Below are 16,694 nucleotides of genomic sequence, written 5' to 3' on the forward strand. Positions count from 1 at the left end.
CTCGCAAACGCCCGCCCCCTTTCTCTCGCGAGCGCACGACCCTCCAAGAGAACGCATGCCCCCCTCTCGGTCTCAAGTGCACACCCCCATTCTTAAGCGCACGCCCCCCTCTCTCTCTGAAAAGAGAGAGAACACCCCCACCTTGAATGCACACTCCCCCCCTCTCTTTAGAGAGTGCATGCCACGTCTCTTGAGAGCACGCGCCGCTTCCTCTCTCGAACGCACCACCCTCTCTCTCGCCCCTCCTCCCGATTGCACGTCCCCCTCTTGAGAAAGAGCGCATGCCCCACCTCTCAAGCGCAAGCGCCCCCACTCTCTCAAGTACACGCCCCCCTCTATCTCGAGTCCAAGCCCCCCTCTCTCGAGCGCACAGTACCTCCCTCTCTTAAGAGCGCATAACACCTCTCGAAAGAGAGGGCACCCAATTCCTTGCTCTCTCTCTCGAGCGCACTTTTCTGACTCTCTCACGAGCGCACTTTCCTCGCTCCCTCTCTCTCGAATGAACTTTCCTCGCTCTCTCTCTCAAGTGGACTTTCCTCTCTCTCTCTATCAAGCGTGTTCACTTTCCTCCCTCTCTCGAGGGCACTTTCCTCCTTCTCTCCCTCTCGAGCGTGCACATTCACTCTCTCTCTCCCCAGCACATTTTCCTCTGTCTCTCGAGCGCACTTTCCTTGCTCTCTCTCTCTCTGAGCACTCTCCTTTCTCCCTCTCTCGAGCGCGCTTTCCTCTCTCTCTCTCTCTCGAGAGCACTTTCCGCTCTCTCTCTCTCTCGAGAGCACTTTCCGCTCTCTCTCTCTCTCGAGAGCACTTTCCGCTCTCTCTCTCTCTCGAGAGCACTTTCCGCTCTCTCTCTCTCTCGAGAGCACTTTCCGCTCTCTCTCTCTCTCGAGAGCACTTTCCGCTCTCTCTCTCTCTCGAGAGCACTTTCCGCTCTCTCTCTCTCTCGAGAGCACTTTCCGCTCTCTCTCTCTCTCGAGAGCACTTTCCGCTCTCTCTCTCTCTCGAGAGCACTTTCCGCTCTCTCTCTCTCTCTCTCGTGAGCGCACTTTCCTCTCCCTCTCTCTCTCGGGGGCACTTTCCTCTCCCTCTCTCAAGCGCGCTTTCCTCTCTCTCTCTCTCTCGAGAGCACTTTCCGCTCTCTCTCTCTCTCTCTCTCGAGAGCACTTTCCGCTCTCTCTCTCTCTCTCTCTCGAGAGCACTTTCCGCTCTCTCTCTCTCTCTCTCTCGAGAGCACTTTCCGCTCTCTCTCTCTCTCTCTCTCGAGAGCACTTTCCGCTCTCTCTCTCTCTCTCTCTCGAGAGCACTTTCCGCTCTCTCTCTCTCTCTCTCTCGAGAGCACTTTCCGCTCTCTCTCTCTCTCTCTCTCGAGAGCACTTTCCGCTCTCTCTCTCTCTCTTTCCGCTCTCTCGCTCGCTCTCTCTCGAGCACTTTCCGCTCTCTCGCTCGCTCTCTCTCGAGCACTTTCCGCTCTCTCGCTCGCTCTCTCTCGAGCACTTTCCGCTCTCTCGCTCGCTCTCTCTCGAGCACTTTCCGCTCTCTCGCTCGCTCTCTCTCGAGCACTTTCCGCTCTCTCGCTCGCTCTCTCTCGAGCACTTTCCGCTCTCTCGCTCGCTCTCTCTCGAGCACTTTCCGCTCTCTCGCTCGCTCTCTCTCGAGCACTTTCCGCTCTCTCGCTCGCTCTCTCTCGAGCACTTTCCGCTCTCTCGCTCGCTCTCTCTCGAGCACTTTCCGCTCTCTCGCTCGCTCTCTCTCGAGCACTTTCCGCTCTCTCGCTCGCTCTCTCTCGAGCACTTTCCGCTCTCTCGCTCGCTCTCTCTCGAGCACTTTCCGCTCTCTCGCTCGCTCTCTCTCGAGCACTTTCCGCTCTCTCGCTCGCTCTCTCTCGAGCACTTTCCGCTCTCTCGCTCGCTCTCTCTCGAGCACTTTCCGCTCTCTCGCTCGCTCTCTCTCGAGCACTTTCCGCTCTCTCGCTCGCTCTCTCTCGAGCACTTTCCGCTCTCTCGCTCGCTCTCTCTCGAGCACTTTCCGCTCTCTCGCTCGCTCTCTCTCGAGCACTTTCCGCTCTCTCGCTCGCTCTCTCTCGAGCACTTTCCGCTCTCTCGCTCGCTCTCTCTCGAGCACTTTCCGCTCTCTCGCTCGCTCTCTCTCGAGCACTTTCCGCTCTCTCGCTCGCTCTCTCTCGAGCACTTTCCGCTCTCTCGCTCGCTCTCTCTCGAGCACTTTCCGCTCTCTCGCTCGCTCTCTCTCGAGCACTTTCCGCTCTCTCGCTCGCTCTCTCTCGAGCACTTTCCGCTCTCTCGCTCGCTCTCTCTCGAGCACTTTCCGCTCTCTCGCTCGCTCTCTCTCGAGCACTTTCCGCTCTCTCGCTCGCTCTCTCTCGAGCACTTTCCGCTCTCTCGCTCGCTCTCTCTCGAGCACTTTCCGCTCTCTCGCTCGCTCTCTCTCGAGCACTTTCCGCTCTCTCGCTCGCTCTCTCTCGAGCACTTTCCGCTCTCTCGCTCGCTCTCTCTCGAGCACTTTCCGCTCTCTCGCTCGCTCTCTCTCGAGCACTTTCCGCTCTCTCGCTCGCTCTCTCTCGAGCACTTTCCGCTCTCTCGCTCGCTCTCTCTCGAGCACTTTCCGCTCTCTCGCTCGCTCTCTCTCGAGCACTTTCCGCTCTCTCGCTCGCTCTCTCTCGAGCACTTTCCGCTCTCTCGCTCGCTCTCTCTCGAGCACTTTCCGCTCTCTCGCTCGCTCTCTCTCGAGCACTTTCCGCTCTCTCGCTCGCTCTCTCTCGAGCACTTTCCGCTCTCTCGCTCGCTCTCTCTCGAGCACTTTCCGCTCTCTCGCTCGCTCTCTCTCGAGCACTTTCCGCTCTCTCGCTCGCTCTCTCTCGAGCACTTTCCGCTCTCTCGCTCGCTCTCTCTCGAGCACTTTCCGCTCTCTCGCTCGCTCTCTCTCGAGCACTTTCCGCTCTCTCGCTCGCTCTCTCTCGAGCACTTTCCGCTCTCTCGCTCGCTCTCTCTCGAGCACTTTCCGCTCTCTCGCTCGCTCTCTCTCGAGCACTTTCCGCTCTCTCGCTCGCTCTCTCTCGAGCACTTTCCGCTCTCTCGCTCGCTCTCTCTCGAGCACTTTCCGCTCTCTCGCTCGCTCTCTCTCGAGCACTTTCCGCTCTCTCGCTCGCTCTCTCTCGAGCACTTTCCGCTCTCTCGCTCGCTCTCTCTCGAGCACTTTCCGCTCTCTCGCTCGCTCTCTCTCGAGCACTTTCCGCTCTCTCGCTCGCTCTCTCTCGAGCACTTTCCGCTCTCTCGCTCGCTCTCTCTCGAGCACTTTCCGCTCTCTCGCTCGCTCTCTCTCGAGCACTTTCCGCTCTCTCGCTCGCTCTCTCTCGAGCACTTTCCGCTCTCTCGCTCGCTCTCTCTCGAGCACTTTCCGCTCTCTCGCTCGCTCTCTCTCGAGCACTTTCCGCTCTCTCGCTCGCTCTCTCTCGAGCACTTTCCGCTCTCTCGCTCGCTCTCTCTCGAGCACTTTCCGCTCTCTCGCTCGCTCTCTCTCGAGCACTTTCCGCTCTCTCGCTCGCTCTCTCTCGAGCACTTTCCGCTCTCTCGCTCGCTCTCTCTCGAGCACTTTCCGCTCTCTCGCTCGCTCTCTCTCGAGCACTTTCCGCTCTCTCGCTCGCTCTCTCTCGAGCACTTTCCGCTCTCTCGCTCGCTCTCTCTCGAGCACTTTCCGCTCTCTCGCTCGCTCTCTCTCGAGCACTTTCCGCTCTCTCGCTCGCTCTCTCTCGAGCACTTTCCGCTCTCTCGCTCGCTCTCTCTCGAGCACTTTCCGCTCTCTCGCTCGCTCTCTCTCGAGCACTTTCCGCTCTCTCGCTCGCTCTCTCTCGAGCACTTTCCGCTCTCTCGCTCGCTCTCTCTCGAGCACTTTCCGCTCTCTCGCTCGCTCTCTCTCGAGCACTTTCCGCTCTCTCGCTCGCTCTCTCTCGAGCACTTTCCGCTCTCTCGCTCGCTCTCTCTCGAGCACTTTCCGCTCTCTCGCTCGCTCTCTCTCGAGCACTTTCCGCTCTCTCGCTCGCTCTCTCTCGAGCACTTTCCGCTCTCTCGCTCGCTCTCTCTCGAGCACTTTCCGCTCTCTCGCTCGCTCTCTCTCGAGCACTTTCCGCTCTCTCGCTCGCTCTCTCTCGAGCACTTTCCGCTCTCTCGCTCGCTCTCTCTCGAGCACTTTCCGCTCTCTCGCTCGCTCTCTCTCGAGCACTTTCCGCTCTCTCGCTCGCTCTCTCTCGAGCACTTTCCGCTCTCTCGCTCGCTCTCTCTCGAGCACTTTCCGCTCTCTCGCTCGCTCTCTCTCGAGCACTTTCCGCTCTCTCGCTCGCTCTCTCTCGAGCACTTTCCGCTCTCTCGCTCGCTCTCTCTCGAGCACTTTCCGCTCTCTCGCTCGCTCTCTCTCGAGCACTTTCCGCTCTCTCGCTCGCTCTCTCTCGAGCACTTTCCGCTCTCTCGCTCGCTCTCTCTCGAGCACTTTCCGCTCTCTCGCTCGCTCTCTCTCGAGCACTTTCCGCTCTCTCGCTCGCTCTCTCTCGAGCACTTTCCGCTCTCTCGCTCGCTCTCTCTCGAGCACTTTCCGCTCTCTCGCTCGCTCTCTCTCGAGCACTTTCCGCTCTCTCGCTCGCTCTCTCTCGAGCACTTTCCGCTCTCTCGCTCGCTCTCTCTCGAGCACTTTCCGCTCTCTCGCTCGCTCTCTCTCGAGCACTTTCCGCTCTCTCGCTCGCTCTCTCTCGAGCACTTTCCGCTCTCTCGCTCGCTCTCTCTCGAGCACTTTCCGCTCTCTCGCTCGCTCTCTCTCGAGCACTTTCCGCTCTCTCGCTCGCTCTCTCTCGAGCACTTTCCGCTCTCTCGCTCGCTCTCTCTCGAGCACTTTCCGCTCTCTCGCTCGCTCTCTCTCGAGCACTTTCCGCTCTCTCGCTCGCTCTCTCTCGAGCACTTTCCGCTCTCTCGCTCGCTCTCTCTCGAGCACTTTCCGCTCTCTCGCTCGCTCTCTCTCGAGCACTTTCCGCTCTCTCGCTCGCTCTCTCTCGAGCACTTTCCGCTCTCTCGCTCGCTCTCTCTCGAGCACTTTCCGCTCTCTCGCTCGCTCTCTCTCGAGCACTTTCCGCTCTCTCGCTCGCTCTCTCTCGAGCACTTTCCGCTCTCTCGCTCGCTCTCTCTCGAGCACTTTCCGCTCTCTCGCTCGCTCTCTCTCGAGCACTTTCCGCTCTCTCGCTCGCTCTCTCTCGAGCACTTTCCGCTCTCTCGCTCGCTCTCTCTCGAGCACTTTCCGCTCTCTCGCTCGCTCTCTCTCGAGCACTTTCCGCTCTCTCGCTCGCTCTCTCTCGAGCACTTTCCGCTCTCTCGCTCGCTCTCTCTCGAGCACTTTCCGCTCTCTCGCTCGCTCTCTCTCGAGCACTTTCCGCTCTCTCGCTCGCTCTCTCTCGAGCACTTTCCGCTCTCTCGCTCGCTCTCTCTCGAGCACTTTCCGCTCTCTCGCTCGCTCTCTCTCGAGCACTTTCCGCTCTCTCGCTCGCTCTCTCTCGAGCACTTTCCGCTCTCTCGCTCGCTCTCTCTCGAGCACTTTCCGCTCTCTCGCTCGCTCTCTCTCGAGCACTTTCCGCTCTCTCGCTCGCTCTCTCTCGAGCACTTTCCGCTCTCTCGCTCGCTCTCTCTCGAGCACTTTCCGCTCTCTCGCTCGCTCTCTCTCGAGCACTTTCCGCTCTCTCGCTCGCTCTCTCTCGAGCACTTTCCGCTCTCTCGCTCGCTCTCTCTCGAGCACTTTCCGCTCTCTCGCTCGCTCTCTCTCGAGCACTTTCCGCTCTCTCGCTCGCTCTCTCTCGAGCACTTTCCGCTCTCTCGCTCGCTCTCTCTCGAGCACTTTCCGCTCTCTCGCTCGCTCTCTCTCGAGCACTTTCCGCTCTCTCGCTCGCTCTCTCTCGAGCACTTTCCGCTCTCTCGCTCGCTCTCTCTCGAGCACTTTCCGCTCTCTCGCTCGCTCTCTCTCGAGCACTTTCCGCTCTCTCGCTCGCTCTCTCTCGAGCACTTTCCGCTCTCTCGCTCGCTCTCTCTCGAGCACTTTCCGCTCTCTCGCTCGCTCTCTCTCGAGCACTTTCCGCTCTCTCGCTCGCTCTCTCTCGAGCACTTTCCGCTCTCTCGCTCGCTCTCTCTCGAGCACTTTCCGCTCTCTCGCTCGCTCTCTCTCGAGCACTTTCCGCTCTCTCGCTCGCTCTCTCTCGAGCACTTTCCGCTCTCTCGCTCGCTCTCTCTCGAGCACTTTCCGCTCTCTCGCTCGCTCTCTCTCGAGCACTTTCCGCTCTCTCGCTCGCTCTCTCTCGAGCACTTTCCGCTCTCTCGCTCGCTCTCTCTCGAGCACTTTCCGCTCTCTCGCTCGCTCTCTCTCGAGCACTTTCCGCTCTCTCGCTCGCTCTCTCTCGAGCACTTTCCGCTCTCTCGCTCGCTCTCTCTCGAGCACTTTCCGCTCTCTCGCTCGCTCTCTCTCGAGCACTTTCCGCTCTCTCGCTCGCTCTCTCTCGAGCACTTTCCGCTCTCTCGCTCGCTCTCTCTCGAGCACTTTCCGCTCTCTCGCTCGCTCTCTCTCGAGCACTTTCCGCTCTCTCGCTCGCTCTCTCTCGAGCACTTTCCGCTCTCTCGCTCGCTCTCTCTCGAGCACTTTCCGCTCTCTCGCTCGCTCTCTCTCGAGCACTTTCCGCTCTCTCGCTCGCTCTCTCTCGAGCACTTTCCGCTCTCTCGCTCGCTCTCTCTCGAGCACTTTCCGCTCTCTCGCTCGCTCTCTCTCGAGCACTTTCCGCTCTCTCGCTCGCTCTCTCTCGAGCACTTTCCGCTCTCTCGCTCGCTCTCTCTCGAGCACTTTCCGCTCTCTCGCTCGCTCTCTCTCGAGCACTTTCCGCTCTCTCGCTCGCTCTCTCTCGAGCACTTTCCGCTCTCTCGCTCGCTCTCTCTCGAGCACTTTCCGCTCTCTCGCTCGCTCTCTCTCGAGCACTTTCCGCTCTCTCGCTCGCTCTCTCTCGAGCACTTTCCGCTCTCTCGCTCGCTCTCTCTCGAGCACTTTCCGCTCTCTCGCTCGCTCTCTCTCGAGCACTTTCCGCTCTCTCGCTCGCTCTCTCTCGAGCACTTTCCGCTCTCTCGCTCGCTCTCTCTCGAGCACTTTCCGCTCTCTCGCTCGCTCTCTCTCGAGCACTTTCCGCTCTCTCGCTCGCTCTCTCTCGAGCACTTTCCGCTCTCTCGCTCGCTCTCTCTCGAGCACTTTCCGCTCTCTCGCTCGCTCTCTCTCGAGCACTTTCCGCTCTCTCGCTCGCTCTCTCTCGAGCACTTTCCGCTCTCTCGCTCGCTCTCTCTCGAGCACTTTCCGCTCTCTCGCTCGCTCTCTCTCGAGCACTTTCCGCTCTCTCGCTCGCTCTCTCTCGAGCACTTTCCGCTCTCTCGCTCGCTCTCTCTCGAGCACTTTCCGCTCTCTCGCTCGCTCTCTCTCGAGCACTTTCCGCTCTCTCGCTCGCTCTCTCTCGAGCACTTTCCGCTCTCTCGCTCGCTCTCTCTCGAGCACTTTCCGCTCTCTCGCTCGCTCTCTCTCGAGCACTTTCCGCTCTCTCGCTCGCTCTCTCTCGAGCACTTTCCGCTCTCTCGCTCGCTCTCTCTCGAGCACTTTCCGCTCTCTCGCTCGCTCTCTCTCGAGCACTTTCCGCTCTCTCGCTCGCTCTCTCTCGAGCACTTTCCGCTCTCTCGCTCGCTCTCTCTCGAGCACTTTCCGCTCTCTCGCTCGCTCTCTCTCGAGCACTTTCCGCTCTCTCGCTCGCTCTCTCTCGAGCACTTTCCGCTCTCTCGCTCGCTCTCTCTCGAGCACTTTCCGCTCTCTCGCTCGCTCTCTCTCGAGCACTTTCCGCTCTCTCGCTCGCTCTCTCTCGAGCACTTTCCGCTCTCTCGCTCGCTCTCTCTCGAGCACTTTCCGCTCTCTCGCTCGCTCTCTCTCGAGCACTTTCCGCTCTCTCGCTCGCTCTCTCTCGAGCACTTTCCGCTCTCTCGCTCGCTCTCTCTCGAGCACTTTCCGCTCTCTCGCTCGCTCTCTCTCGAGCACTTTCCGCTCTCTCGCTCGCTCTCTCTCGAGCACTTTCCGCTCTCTCGCTCGCTCTCTCTCGAGCACTTTCCGCTCTCTCGCTCGCTCTCTCTCGAGCACTTTCCGCTCTCTCGCTCGCTCTCTCTCGAGCACTTTCCGCTCTCTCGCTCGCTCTCTCTCGAGCACTTTCCGCTCTCTCGCTCGCTCTCTCTCGAGCACTTTCCGCTCTCTCGCTCGCTCTCTCTCGAGCACTTTCCGCTCTCTCGCTCGCTCTCTCTCGAGCACTTTCCGCTCTCTCGCTCGCTCTCTCTCGAGCACTTTCCGCTCTCTCGCTCGCTCTCTCTCGAGCACTTTCCGCTCTCTCGCTCGCTCTCTCTCGAGCACTTTCCGCTCTCTCGCTCGCTCTCTCTCGAGCACTTTCCGCTCTCTCGCTCGCTCTCTCTCGAGCACTTTCCGCTCTCTCGCTCGCTCTCTCTCGAGCACTTTCCGCTCTCTCGCTCGCTCTCTCTCGAGCACTTTCCGCTCTCTCGCTCGCTCTCTCTCGAGCACTTTCCGCTCTCTCGCTCGCTCTCTCTCGAGCACTTTCCGCTCTCTCGCTCGCTCTCTCTCGAGCACTTTCCGCTCTCTCGCTCGCTCTCTCTCGAGCACTTTCCGCTCTCTCGCTCGCTCTCTCTCGAGCACTTTCCGCTCTCTCGCTCGCTCTCTCTCGAGCACTTTCCGCTCTCTCGCTCGCTCTCTCTCGAGCACTTTCCGCTCTCTCGCTCGCTCTCTCTCGAGCACTTTCCGCTCTCTCGCTCGCTCTCTCTCGAGCACTTTCCGCTCTCTCGCTCGCTCTCTCTCGAGCACTTTCCGCTCTCTCGCTCGCTCTCTCTCGAGCACTTTCCGCTCTCTCGCTCGCTCTCTCTCGAGCACTTTCCGCTCTCTCGCTCGCTCTCTCTCGAGCACTTTCCGCTCTCTCGCTCGCTCTCTCTCGAGCACTTTCCGCTCTCTCGCTCGCTCTCTCTCGAGCACTTTCCGCTCTCTCGCTCGCTCTCTCTCGAGCACTTTCCGCTCTCTCGCTCGCTCTCTCTCGAGCACTTTCCGCTCTCTCGCTCGCTCTCTCTCGAGCACTTTCCGCTCTCTCGCTCGCTCTCTCTCGAGCACTTTCCGCTCTCTCGCTCGCTCTCTCTCGAGCACTTTCCGCTCTCTCGCTCGCTCTCTCTCGAGCACTTTCCGCTCTCTCGCTCGCTCTCTCTCGAGCACTTTCCGCTCTCTCGCTCGCTCTCTCTCGAGCACTTTCCGCTCTCTCGCTCGCTCTCTCTCGAGCACTTTCCGCTCTCTCGCTCGCTCTCTCTCGAGCACTTTCCGCTCTCTCGCTCGCTCTCTCTCGAGCACTTTCCGCTCTCTCGCTCGCTCTCTCTCGAGCACTTTCCGCTCTCTCGCTCGCTCTCTCTCGAGCACTTTCCGCTCTCTCGCTCGCTCTCTCTCGAGCACTTTCCGCTCTCTCGCTCGCTCTCTCTCGAGCACTTTCCGCTCTCTCGCTCGCTCTCTCTCGAGCACTTTCCGCTCTCTCGCTCGCTCTCTCTCGAGCACTTTCCGCTCTCTCGCTCGCTCTCTCTCGAGCACTTTCCGCTCTCTCGCTCGCTCTCTCTCGAGCACTTTCCGCTCTCTCGCTCGCTCTCTCTCGAGCACTTTCCGCTCTCTCGCTCGCTCTCTCTCGAGCACTTTCCGCTCTCTCGCTCGCTCTCTCTCGAGCACTTTCCGCTCTCTCGCTCGCTCTCTCTCGAGCACTTTCCGCTCTCTCGCTCGCTCTCTCTCGAGCACTTTCCGCTCTCTCGCTCGCTCTCTCTCGAGCACTTTCCGCTCTCTCGCTCGCTCTCTCTCGAGCACTTTCCGCTCTCTCGCTCGCTCTCTCTCGAGCACTTTCCGCTCTCTCGCTCGCTCTCTCTCGAGCACTTTCCGCTCTCTCGCTCGCTCTCTCTCGAGCACTTTCCGCTCTCTCGCTCGCTCTCTCTCGAGCACTTTCCGCTCTCTCGCTCGCTCTCTCTCGAGCACTTTCCGCTCTCTCGCTCGCTCTCTCTCGAGCACTTTCCGCTCTCTCGCTCGCTCTCTCTCGAGCACTTTCCGCTCTCTCGCTCGCTCTCTCTCGAGCACTTTCCGCTCTCTCGCTCGCTCTCTCTCGAGCACTTTCCGCTCTCTCGCTCGCTCTCTCTCGAGCACTTTCCGCTCTCTCGCTCGCTCTCTCTCGAGCACTTTCCGCTCTCTCGCTCGCTCTCTCTCGAGCACTTTCCGCTCTCTCGCTCGCTCTCTCTCGAGCACTTTCCGCTCTCTCGCTCGCTCTCTCTCGAGCACTTTCTGCTCTCTCTCTCTCTCTCTCTCTCTCTCTCTCGAGAGCACTTTCCGCTCTCTCTCTCTCTCTCGAGCGCGCTGTCCTCTCCCTCTCTCTCAAGCACACTTGCCTCCCTCTGTCTCTCTCTCTCTCTCTCGCGGGCACTTTCCTCTCTCTCTCTCTCTCGCGGGCACTTTCTCTTTCTCTGTCTCGCGGGCACTTCTCTCTCTCTCGCTAGCTCGCTCTCTCGCAATGCGCTTCTCTCGCTCTCCCTCGGAACGCGCTTCTCTTGGGCACTTTCCTCTCTCTCGGGCACTTTCCTCTCTCTCTCTCTCTCTCAGGCACTTTCGCTCCCTCTCTGGGAACGCGCTTCTCTCTCTCCCCCCCTCTCGAGGAACGCACGCTCTCGCTCTCTCTCTCTCGAGGAACGCACGCGCTCGCTCTCCCCCTCTCTCTCGAGGAACGCACGCGCTCGCTCTCCCCCTCTCTCTCGAGGAACGCACGCGCTCGCTCTCCCCCTCTCTCTCGAGGAACGCACGCGCTCGCTCTCCCCCTCTCTCTCGAGGAACGCACGCGCTCGCTCTCCCCCTCTCTCTCGAGGAACGCACGCGCTCGCTCTCCCCCTCTCTCTCGAGGAACGCACGCGCTCGCTCTCCCCCTCTCTCTCGAGGAACGCACGCGCTCGCTCTCCCCCTCTCTCTCGAGGAACGCACGCGCTCGCTCTCCCCCTCTCTCTCGAGGAACGCACGCGCTCGCTCTCCCCCTCTCTCTCGAGGAACGCACGCGCTCGCTCTCCCCCTCTCTCTCGAGGAACGCACGCGCTCGCTCTCCCCCTCTCTCTCGAGGAACGCACGCGCTCGCTCTCCCCCTCTCTCTCGAGGAACGCACGCGCTCGCTCTCCCCCTCTCTCTCGAGGAACGCACGCGCTCGCTCTCCCCCTCTCTCTCGAGGAACGCACGCGCTCGCTCTCCCCCTCTCTCTCGAGGAACGCACGCGCTCGCTCTCCCCCTCTCTCTCGAGGAACGCACGCGCTCGCTCTCCCCCTCTCTCTCGAGGAACGCACGCGCTCGCTCTCCCCCTCTCTCTCGAGGAACGCACGCGCTCGCTCTCCCCCTCTCTCTCGAGGAACGCACGCGCTCGCTCTCCCCCTCTCTCTCGAGGAACGCACGCGCTCGCTCTCCCCCTCTCTCTCGAGGAACGCACGCGCTCGCTCTCCCCCTCTCTCTCGAGGAACGCACGCGCTCGCTCTCCCCCTCTCTCTCGAGGAACGCACGCGCTCGCTCTCCCCCTCTCTCTCGAGGAACGCACGCGCTCGCTCTCCCCCTCTCTCTCGAGGAACGCACGCGCTCGCTCTCCCCCTCTCTCTCGAGGAACGCACGCGCTCGCTCTCCCCCTCTCTCTCGAGGAACGCACGCGCTCGCTCTCCCCCTCTCTCTCGAGGAACGCACGCGCTCGCTCTCCCCCTCTCTCTCGAGGAACGCACGCGCTCGCTCTCCCCCTCTCTCTCGAGGAACGCACGCGCTCGCTCTCCCCCTCTCTCTCGAGGAACGCACGCGCTCGCTCTCCCCCTCTCTCTCGAGGAACGCACGCGCTCGCTCTCCCCCTCTCTCTCGAGGAACGCACGCGCTCGCTCTCCCCCTCTCTCTCGAGGAACGCACGCGCTCGCTCTCCCCCTCTCTCTCGAGGAACGCACGCGCTCGCTCTCCCCCTCTCTCTCGAGGAACGCACGCGCTCGCTCTCCCCCTCTCTCTCGAGGAACGCACGCGCTCGCTCTCCCCCTCTCTCTCGAGGAACGCACGCGCTCGCTCTCCCCCTCTCTCTCGAGGAACGCACGCGCTCGCTCTCCCCCTCTCTCTCGAGGAACGCACGCGCTCGCTCTCCCCCTCTCTCTCGAGGAACGCACGCGCTCGCTCTCCCCCTCTCTCTCGAGGAACGCACGCGCTCGCTCTCCCCCTCTCTCTCGAGGAACGCACGCGCTCGCTCTCCCCCTCTCTCTCGAGGAACGCACGCGCTCGCTCTCCCCCTCTCTCTCGAGGAACGCACGCGCTCGCTCTCCCCCTCTCTCTCGAGGAACGCACGCGCTCGCTCTCCCCCTCTCTCTCGAGGAACGCACGCGCTCGCTCTCCCCCTCTCTCTCGAGGAACGCACGCGCTCGCTCTCCCCCTCTCTCTCGAGGAACGCACGCGCTCGCTCTCCCCCTCTCTCTCGAGGAACGCACGCGCTCGCTCTCCCCCTCTCTCTCGAGGAACGCACGCGCTCGCTCTCCCCCTCTCTCTCGAGGAACGCACGCGCTCGCTCTCCCCCTCTCTCTCGAGGAACGCACGCGCTCGCTCTCCCCCTCTCTCTCGAGGAACGCACGCGCTCGCTCTCCCCCTCTCTCTCGAGGAACGCACGCGCTCGCTCTCCCCCTCTCTCTCGAGGAACGCACGCGCTCGCTCTCCCCCTCTCTCTCGAGGAACGCACGCGCTCGCTCTCCCCCTCTCTCTCGAGGAACGCACGCGCTCGCTCTCCCCCTCTCTCTCGAGGAACGCACGCGCTCGCTCTCCCCCTCTCTCTCGAGGAACGCACGCGCTCGCTCTCCCCCTCTCTCTCGAGGAACGCACGCGCTCGCTCTCCCCCTCTCTCTCGAGGAACGCACGCGCTCGCTCTCCCCCTCTCTCTCGAGGAACGCACGCGCTCGCTCTCCCCCTCTCTCTCGAGGAACGCACGCGCTCGCTCTCCCCCTCTCTCTCGAGGAACGCACGCGCTCGCTCTCCCCCTCTCTCTCGAGGAACGCACGCGCTCGCTCTCCCCCTCTCTCTCGAGGAACGCACGCGCTCGCTCTCCCCCTCTCTCTCGAGGAACGCACGCGCTCGCTCTCCCCCTCTCTCTCGAGGAACGCACGCGCTCGCTCTCCCCCTCTCTCTCGAGGAACGCACGCGCTCGCTCTCCCCCTCTCTCTCGAGGAACGCACGCGCTCGCTCTCCCCCTCTCTCTCGAGGAACGCACGCGCTCGCTCTCCCCCTCTCTCTCGAGGAACGCACGCGCTCGCTCTCCCCCTCTCTCTCGAGGAACGCACGCTCTCGCTCTCTCTCTCTCGAGGAACGCACGCTCTCCCTCCCTCCCCCTCTCCCGGGGAACGCACGCTCTCTCTCAGGAGGAACGTATGCCCTCTCTCTCTCGAGGAGATTTTCCAACAGCGGGGAGAGAGGCAGAGAAAGAGAGAGGGGAAGAGTATGTGCGCCCTGTCCTCTCCCGTGACAGTGCACGCTTTCCTCTCTCTCTCTAGGGAGCGCACTTCCCCCTAGAGAGCTCGATTTCTCACTCTTTCTAGAGAGCCTTTCCCCCTCCCCACAGAAACTTCTTTTCCCTTCTCTCTCTCAAGCTTTGCCTCCGCTCTTGAGAAATCTTCTCCTATTCTGTCTCTCCGTGGTAAGAAAAGTTTACTTCATATTTAGTATAAATTACTAATATATATGTATTTTTAAGAAAAGAACTTTAGGTAAAGTCTGCATTGGTACAGTCAGTTTTAATGCAACAAACATTTTAAATATACAAACCACCCTATATGTGAGCACATAATTGTAGAAAAGGTTTTTTTTGGATAGGAAAGCAAAGGCATAGATGGGTATATGTAGTTAACGGAGAAGTACTTGTATACAAATAGAGAAACATTAAAAGCAAGTGAATATAGATAGCACCATGAACTGTTCCGTAATTCCATATGGGTTTTATTTAAAGTACCAAAAGGACATATTGGATAAGTGACTACTTTTGAAGAGACTAAAAATTCAATCACGCTGAACCCATCAGAGACCAAAGATTTTACAACTAAATACTAAAAACAATAATGATTGCATATGGTGAGGGCAAATATTTAACTCTTGAAACACCCCTATTAAAGGTTATTCAAATGTGATTATCCCTGCCCAGAATATTCCCTGCATTTAGTATTGAAAACATAATGCAAATGAGTGTCATGAGCAGGGATATGTGTTTTCCATTTCCTGCAGAAAAATGGAAAAAAAACTGCAGATTTTGTGTTTCAGCCAAGAAACAGATTTTTTTCATGTTAACGGAGAAACACGCAGATTTTCCACTTTTGCAAAGAGCTCTGCAAGCTGGCAGAGTCCAGCCTGCAACAGGCTGTGGGGAACAACATTAGGAGGGTGGTCAGGCAGGGAGTGCCATGTGTGAGTGCACACATCCACATGTACATGGCTGCTGGGCAGCCTGGAGAGCAGCTCCTACAGGTAAATCGGGGGGGTTGGAGGGGATTGAGGCTCCCATATGGAGGGAGTTGGGCAGGGCTAGGCCTGGGGCTACTGCCCAACTGGGCGGTGCACGGGGGTTGGAGCTGGAAAGTACAGCCGCAGGGCCCTGGCAGAGAACAGGACAGAGCCACAGGTGGCTTGTCCAGGGGCAGGGAGAGGTGGGGGGCTGGCTCCCTGCTGCTGAGTGCACTACCAGGCAGGGGGGCAGGTGTCCCCAGATCTGTGCCTGAGGCGGGGGTGCAAGGCTGCCCGCTATGGGCTTGGGCTCCCCACCCCGCTACCCTCCCCCCAAGGTCTCTGCAGTCCAGCAGATAGAAACCCGCACTGCAGGGCAGAGCAGGGCTAGGCAGGGAAGCTTGTTGCCACCGCTACAAGCCCCATGCAGTCCCAGTGAAGCCCCCCTTGTCATAGCAGTACATTGCTCCCAGTGGCAAGGAGTTTCCCTGCATGGCCCTGCTCTGCCCTGCTGTGTTGGGTCCTGCCCACTGGGCTGCGGAGGCTCTGGGGAGAGGGCAGCAGGGTGGGAAGCCCAAGTCCGCAGCCCGCACCTGGCCCCCACAGGCTTCACTCCAGCCATGCTGCCCATGTTGGTGGGGAAGGAGAAGTCAAGCTCTGCCCTCCGCTGCACTGCAACAGCTGTGTCTCCTCCCGAATGCAACAGCCAGGGCTTGGGTGCCACTGTGGAGGTCAGAGGGCTGCAGACCTAGGTCCCCAGCCCTGTAGCCCTGGCAGCTGGGGACCCCCTCCGGCAGGGCTGTGGGGGGCTGTGGGTGGGGAGTGAGGGGCCAGGACCTTTGTCCTGGTGAACAAAGGGGCCAGGAGGAGCTCTGCTTTTCCCATGAAAAACCTCCAAATCAAATACCAAATGTATAGGTACTTAGAATTTATTTTATACTAGTGACTAAGGAACTGGTAGGCTTCCAAATTGCTTTAAAATTGTAAATATATGAATAAAACATTGTGTTCAATTGATACATATATAGATAGATACACACACACACACACACACACACACACACACACACACACACACACACACACACAGAGGCATTTCATTTTAATTGAAGGTATTGGGTTTAATCAGAGAATTTGTGGGCTTTAAAGATCACAGATTCTTTAATAAAAGAAAAAAACCAGGATCCCTTGTCATAAGATATTAGAAAACTTTTTCCTGACAGAACGAGTGTATGGAGTCCTCTCTCTATGAGATTATAATGCAGGTAATAAATGGAACACTATGTCACTGAAACTAAAAGTTATTCTATTTTTTTAATTTCATCCATATAATGATACTACAGGAGTATCATCAGATCTGTCTCTTCACTGAAGTATTCTCTGCACAACAGAACTTCCTTTCCATTCAAAAGTGGTACTGGATGGCTCTTTCACTAAAACAAGTGTATCCTTCAGGTCAGAAAAATAGTTTTACTACCTCAATAGCTGAGCAATATACAAAGAATGCCAAGATCAACCTCCCTCCATCCACCCATACCACTATTTAAAGAAAAATAATAAAGGCTCAATATTTGAAATAATTGTCACCCAGTTTCTGTATGCAACTCCTGTTATTCAACCTGTCCCTATGAAATGGCCAAAGCTCCCAACTAAAAACCAGAAAAGAATTTAAAAAAATCCCAACAAGTCTGTAATTCCTGTTTTTAGTGTGTTCCATCCAACCTTTTACCCTGATACACTGTCTTCATGTGTGTGTATAAAAACAAACTAACAAAACATGATATAATATCATATGAAATGAATAAATATTAAAAAAAAATTATCCTTAATACAAGGCCTAACAAACTTACTTTTCAAGGTGAGCAAGAACCACAGAGCTGAACAGATTTTGAGAAGGCTCTGCTAATCCCAGGTTCATAACCATCTCAAATAATTGATTCACTGTTTCAACTTCACCTCTCAAGGCCATACTACTAAGCACGCGGGCAAAGACTTTAGCTGAGACACTGCTGATAGGAACATCCTTCTTTTTCATCTCCTTTAGAATGTTAATAACATCTACAATGAAACAACACAAAAGACCCTTAGGTAATTTCATGTAGGGA

At 58.5% G+C, this 16,694-nt stretch overlaps 1 protein-coding gene across 1 annotated transcript in view; it reads right to left on the bottom strand.

The window, feature by feature from the left end:
- LRPPRC (leucine rich pentatricopeptide repeat containing) overlaps positions 1-16,694 on the bottom strand; it is a 166,692-nt gene that overhangs the window by 88,417 nt on the left and 61,581 nt on the right. The window contains exon 23 of the mRNA XM_006022845.3: positions 16,440-16,647. Within this exon, the coding sequence (XP_006022907.2) occupies positions 16,440-16,647 (208 nt within the window). The remainder of the gene's footprint in view (positions 1-16,439; positions 16,648-16,694) is intronic.

The sequence above is a fragment of the Alligator sinensis genome, unplaced genomic scaffold, assembly GCF_000455745.1.
Source record: "Alligator sinensis unplaced genomic scaffold, ASM45574v1 scaffold377_1, whole genome shotgun sequence".
NCBI lineage: Eukaryota > Metazoa > Chordata > Crocodylia > Alligatoridae > Alligator > Alligator sinensis.